Source organism: Eptesicus fuscus, chromosome 6, assembly GCF_027574615.1.
Source record: "Eptesicus fuscus isolate TK198812 chromosome 6, DD_ASM_mEF_20220401, whole genome shotgun sequence".
Classification (NCBI taxonomy): domain Eukaryota; kingdom Metazoa; phylum Chordata; class Mammalia; order Chiroptera; family Vespertilionidae; genus Eptesicus; species Eptesicus fuscus.
In genome coordinates, this window is record NC_072478.1 from 92,774,204 (window position 1) to 92,780,203 (window position 6,000).

The 6,000-nt window shown below is 47.0% G+C and overlaps 1 protein-coding gene across 2 annotated transcripts in view; it reads right to left on the bottom strand.

Moving 5' to 3' along the window:
- Window positions 1-5,633, bottom strand: part of ADAM19 (ADAM metallopeptidase domain 19) — a 79,236-nt gene extending 73,603 nt beyond the window's left edge. For both annotated transcript variants that reach the window (XR_008556429.1, XM_028154688.2), the window contains exons 1-2: window positions 5,465-5,633; window positions 2,702-2,787 (exon numbers count right to left, since the gene is read on the bottom strand). Coding sequence is in view for 1 of the 2 variants with exons in the window: in XM_028154688.2 (XP_028010489.2) it covers window positions 2,702-2,787; window positions 5,465-5,528 (150 nt within the window). In the remaining variant the exon portion in view is untranslated. The remainder of the gene's footprint in view (window positions 1-2,701; window positions 2,788-5,464) is intronic.
- Between the last annotated feature and the right edge of the window lie 367 nt (window positions 5,634-6,000).

Consider the following 6,000-nt stretch of genomic DNA (forward strand, 5'->3'; position numbering starts at 1 on the left):
TCAGCCACCTCTCCTTGGGGCTCTGCCTCTTCCAAGCACATTTCCTCCTCTTCTTTGCCTCAAAACCCACTTCCCATTAGAGTCCGGGGCAACCCCTTTCAGGGCTCTGATGAGATCTGAACTTTCTGATCCAGGATGCTTGAGCAACCCTGTCCTTTGCTTTTTTCTTGGCTAATTTGTCCTATTGACTTCTCTTAAGAAGTACATTTCAAAACTATGGGGAGAGGAAGTTAGGTGGATGTTTGCCCAATAGCTTTCCACTAAGGGATTCACTTCTCTGTTTCTGATGCCCTGCTTCAGCTCTGCCAACACGTGTCTATTCTGGTTGCTGGTCCTTTGCCACTTTACTCTGGGGAGTCCTGGAGCAAGGGCCCTGTGCAATCAATCACGTGAGGCTTCAGGGACACAGTCCCAAGTGGTTATCTGAGAATACGCACATGGTGACAGAGCTGCAGCAATTCTCTTATCCAAGAGGCAGGTGGCCATGTGACAGCCCACACAAAAAAGGAAAGCTGATAGAAATCGAAGTACTGTCACCCCTCCCCAACAGAGACACAAGCTGCAACATGAGGGTAAATATTTATTTTTAAGTGAGTCATCCAAATATATTTCTTTCTGGTCTGGAAGATGCTCAGACACTGATATTTTTAAAAGATGATGTTCCTTGTTTCCAGGAGACATCTCAAGCAAAACAATGAAGCAGCATTGCAAGGATCTACACAGCTTCCCTGTCCAGCTTTACTCAGCTTTTCTCTTGCAACTCCACTGTGTGCTTGGAATGGGCGACGTCACCTCTCCTAGGGAGCTGACCCACTAGCATATTGACCCCAGAGAAGGGTTAAAATTCCTTTCACTTTAGTGCTGGATTAAATAGGTCTTCAGTTCCACAGGGTATTGGAAATCTGTCCTATGTATTGCATCCTCGTTAAGATCTAATATGAGGTTGACCTCGTGGCGCAACGGTAGCGTGTCTGACTCCAAGATCTAATATGATATTTACTATACAGTGAGTGTTCAATTGATGTTTGATGGATAAATTAATTATGTAAAGGAGAATAAGAGACATGAGTGAGACCCACCTTCCCTGCCCCCACCTCTCTCTCTCTCTCTCTCTCTCTCCCTCTCTCTCTCTCTCTCTCTCTCTCTCTCTCTCTCCATCCCTTCATTTGTTCATTCAAAAAATCCTTATGGTGCCAGGCACTGTGCTGACTATTCGTACAAAATGCAATGACCCAAATTCTGGGCAGACAATGGCTGGGAACAAAGACAGGATCTGCCACTCCACTTTGTTTCTCAAACCCTTCCTGAGGATGCCAGGCATCCCACATCTGGAAAGAACAGAGAAGCCTCTACAAAGACTATCAGAGACAGTGCTCGGTAATAATGGGTAGGCTGAACTAATTTTTAAAAATAACCTGCTCAAGGCTGGTCATTCATTAATTTGTCTAGACTTTTCCTGAAGCTATTTTCAGCCTTTCTTACTTTTTGATGAAATGAATTCCATGCACTCATTGTCTTTAGGGTAAAATGTTACTTGCTTTGATTTATCCTAAAATTTTCTCTTTAAGTTTTCTCAGTAAATACAAATTGGAGCATTTTTTTTGGACATGTCTGTATTACTCTAAACATAACTGTAAGGATTCTAGGCATTGTTCCTCTCTATTTACCTTTCTAGACTCAAAAGCCACCAAGTCTGAAGTCTGATCTGACATAGCTTTCTCCTCTCTCTGCTACTATAATCTTGCGCTCAAGATGTTGCCCAATAAGTCACTGATCCTTTCAACCCAAAGGGATCTTATTCTCTACCCCTGCTCCCCAGCCCTCTTCCTTCTTATTCCCTCTCAGCCCTATTTTACAAGTGAGGAAATGAAGTTCACAAAGTGGGAGGTCGACAATCACATCTTTCTGTCTAGCTCTCCCATGTAAAGCCAGAGCCACAGAGAATATCCTCGATGCACAGGCCTTCTCTGCAGGCACAGGGTAGTTTTCTGACGTATTCCCAAGCTCCTTGATAAAGCCTGTGTACTTGCTGGTGTTGTGGCCCAAGATGCCTACTGAATTTTAAGACATACATTCCCCAGTGAGTCCTGGGTCCCTACCTGACCTCTTATTAAAAAATTAGAGGCCCAGTGCACGAAAATGTGTATGGGTGGGGTCCCGCGGAGGGTGGTGTGGAGGGACCGCAGGAGGTTGGCCGGCCACAGAAGGTTGGCTGTGGGAGCGCACTGACCACCAGGGGGCAGCTCCTGCGTTGAGCATCTGCCCCCTGGTGGTCAGTGCACGTCATAGCTAACGGCCAGTCGTAACGGTCGCTTTTATATATATAGCATTTTCTCTCCATGTACATTACCTCATCAATAAAACGAAGCATGTATTACGCAGAGCAAAAAATACCAATGGAGATATTTAACTCTAATCGAGCCAGTGATTTTTGTGACACATATTTGCACTTAGCTTGTGTCAGCATTAACGTGAATTTTCATTTCCTCAACTAATAGCATTTGAAAGAGTTCTAGAAGTGTGTCACACGATGGAAGAAAGTCCCATCTGGGATTTCAAAAGTGACAAATAGGATAGAGTGGGTCAGGAACAGAACTAACGGCGATGCCAGGGCCTCCAGGAAAGTCGAGTAGGTGGCCCCCACCCTCACAGAATGATGTTGTCAACTCTTGCCTCTGAAAAGGAGAGCTTTTGGCCTTACCTTTTCTCCCATAGGGCCTTCTGCAGCCTTCCACTGAGGTATTATTAGTTCATGCTGTGGCTGGGGGCTGCCTTCCCCTCTTCCTCCTGCCAACACAGGATGCACAACCATTGGAATCCCAGCCCTCTGCACCCTAGCTGAGCCGCATGCACTGTGACTGAGAAGAACCCCGTACTGGCTCATTAGAAGACCAGTTGGATTTCAGGCTCTTAGCATTTACTATGGGTCAGGCACTCTGCTAGGTGTTGGCAATACTGTGCTCAACAGGGGTAGCCAGGGCTCTGTACTCCTCACAGTTTATCTCCTAGCGGTGGGAAACGGACAACACGCAAGTATTCTCATAGGGTACAATAGGGTCATGGAATAAAGAGACACTGGAGGAGGGGATCCCTATTTTAGACAGGATGGTCAGCAAAGAGGGCATTTAATTGAGATCCGAGGGACCAGAAAAAGGCAGTCATGCAAAGATCTGGAAGAAGAGGGCCCCAGGTAGAGGAACCACAGGCACAATGGCCCTGCGTGAGCAGAAGTGGGTAAAATGTTACTTCCTTGGCCTGTTCAAGGAAGCAGCAGAGGATAAAGGTAGCTGGAGTCTAGTAAATGAGGGGGAAGTTGGTAGGAGACGTGGTCAGCAAGACAGCCATGGGTCTGGTATCACAGAGGCCATGGAAAGTGTCTGGATTTTATTATAAATAGACTTGGAAAGTACTGGAGGGTTTAAATACAGAGCAATATGATCTGTATGCAGTTTTTAAAAGATGGTTCGGCTTGCTGGGTGGGGGAGAGGGGAGGAAGGGAGAGTAAAAGCAGAAGGCAAGGCTGGAGACTTTGCAGGAGCCCTGGTGAGAGATGACGGTGCCTCAGACTAGAATTACATCAGTGGAGAGGAATGAAGTGGTTGGATTCTGGGCATATTCTAGAGTCAAGGCCATGGGCAGTATTTCAATTGTGCTTCAGTTTTCTCATCTGTAAGATGAAAATAACGATACCTGCCTGCCCATCTTACAGAATTACTGGGGAGAGTCACTGTGAAATTGCTTCTCAATCCACAAAGCATCACTGCATAAACTTGAGCTTCCCAATAGGAAGTCTGCATCTGGATGGCACTCCCTACTTTCCAAATCAATCTCACCACCCAGCTTTCCTTCATATTCATGACAACCCTGGGAGGTAGGTTGCAGGAATCCTATTTTTCTAAGAACGGTGAATTGTAACTTGTTTGAGGAGAGAATTGTTCAAGGCAGTGGCAACCTCAAAGACTGGTTGCAGACAATCTTAATAAAGTGGTCATTTCCCAAAACCTAGGCAAATCAATCTCCATAAAAACAGGCTAAATCCATAGGACTCCTGGGGATGAGGGTGAGGTCTCCAAAATCAATTCTGTCTAAACCAACCACATCAATTACATAGAATGTAGTGAATGAGAGAAAAGATGGCCCTAGTTGTTTTGTTAGAGTTGTGGGATAAACTTTCCTTTCAGATTACTGTTATAATGTGTTCTCAATCAAAATATATCCTAAAATAATCTCATTAGCCTGGCATCAGATTCATCATTTTGCTAAAAATCTGAAGCAATGCATTCATTTACCCATTACCTGTTTTCTGAGCACTATGCTAAGTGCTTGATATTCTGTATCTCTGATTAAGTCCAGACTCTTTGCAAAAAATAAAGGAATTACATGATATTTAATGGAATGTTTAAAAAATGAAATGATCTTTATGATGCAAAAGAAAAAAATACTGAAAGCAATCTAAAGGCTCAGTAATGGAGGATCACAGGATCTTTAAAAAAATTGTTCAAAACTTGGAAACCAGGCAAAGAGAAAGCAGGATGTCCTCTCAATGTCACATTGCTGCATTGTTTAAGGGCCCTTCCAGTATCACTGTTATCTAGGGGAATGGACCTCTGTCTGACTTGTTTTTACTTACTATTAATTAAAAGACTATCTGTATTAACTGTTAGATTTCTGGTCCATAGAGATGCAAATGACTTCACCGTAGTAGAAAGATAACTAAGAAATCTGGTCGTCTGGCCCCATGGGGCACTGACCACTTTTGCATCTGTCCCAGAACAAGATTTCCACACTCTTCCTCCAATGCCTGTACCACGCCTGTTCCTGAACTGGCCTCACCATTCCATTCACTGCCTCAAGAATGAACCCAACGAATCTTTGCCACATTCACCCTATATTTGTATGAGAGTCATATTTTTAACTTTTTAAAGATTTTGGTTCTGCGATTTCTTGATGGAATTTATAGTCATTAAAATCATGTTTGGGAGAATTTAACAATGTAGGAAATGCTCATTATGTGAAGCAGAAAATGCAAGACACCAAACTGTACATATGGTATGGTTCCAATTTTATCAGTATATATTTATAGGAACAACACACACACACAAAGACTGACTGGAGAAAAGAGGAGAGACTAGGAAAGCAGCGGAAAGAGAAGCCAAAAGCAGGGAAAGAAGGAAAAAAAAAAAAAAAAAAAAAAAAAACCACAGAGGAAAAAGCAAGAGAGGGAGGAAGGGAAGCCAGGGAGGGGACCCGCGGCTTTCTGCATGCTCAGGACCTCTACCACCTCCCATGGCATACAACGTGAGAACAAAGCGGGGCTCCCAGGGGGTCCCGGGCTGGGGCAGCGGGGTGCAGCCCTGCGGAGTTGCGGGGGGGTGGGGGGTGGGGAGGTGGCAACTGCCAGGTCCCTGGACCACCTAGCTCACCCACCTCCATCTACACCCCAGCCCCTTGCCCCGCCACTTACTTCTGGTCCAAGCCAGCAGGGCGAGCGCCAGCAGGCAGCGCCGGGCGGCGCCCACACCCCGCATGGTGGCAGCGGCCCCTCGTGCGCCCCGCGCTCACAAGCCCGCGGCCATGCCTGCACCCCAGCCAGGCGGCGGCGCGTCTGCAACCCACTGACCGCCCAGGGCCTCCCCGGCCGGCTCTTAGCCATCAGAGATGCTCCGCCCTCGGCTCCGCGGGGCTCCGCCGGGTGGAGGAGGGGACGCCCCGCCCGGAGCGGGTGGGAGGGGCGCCAGGGGAGGAGCCGGCCGGACCCCTGGGGAATCCAGCGGGCTCAGGTGACCCTGAGCAGCGGAAGCGGAGTCCAGACCCTCATGGGTTGAGGATTCACTCAAGGTGGGCGCGGCCTGGGGAGGGTCCTGGGCTTGGGCTTGTAGGAGTTAAACTGGACCCGTTTAACTCGGAACAGCGGCCCGTTCCTCGGTCCCGCACTATTCTAGATGCCTTGGGTGACACTGAGGCCACTCACTCAGCAGGTTAATGGAACCACCGGGCACA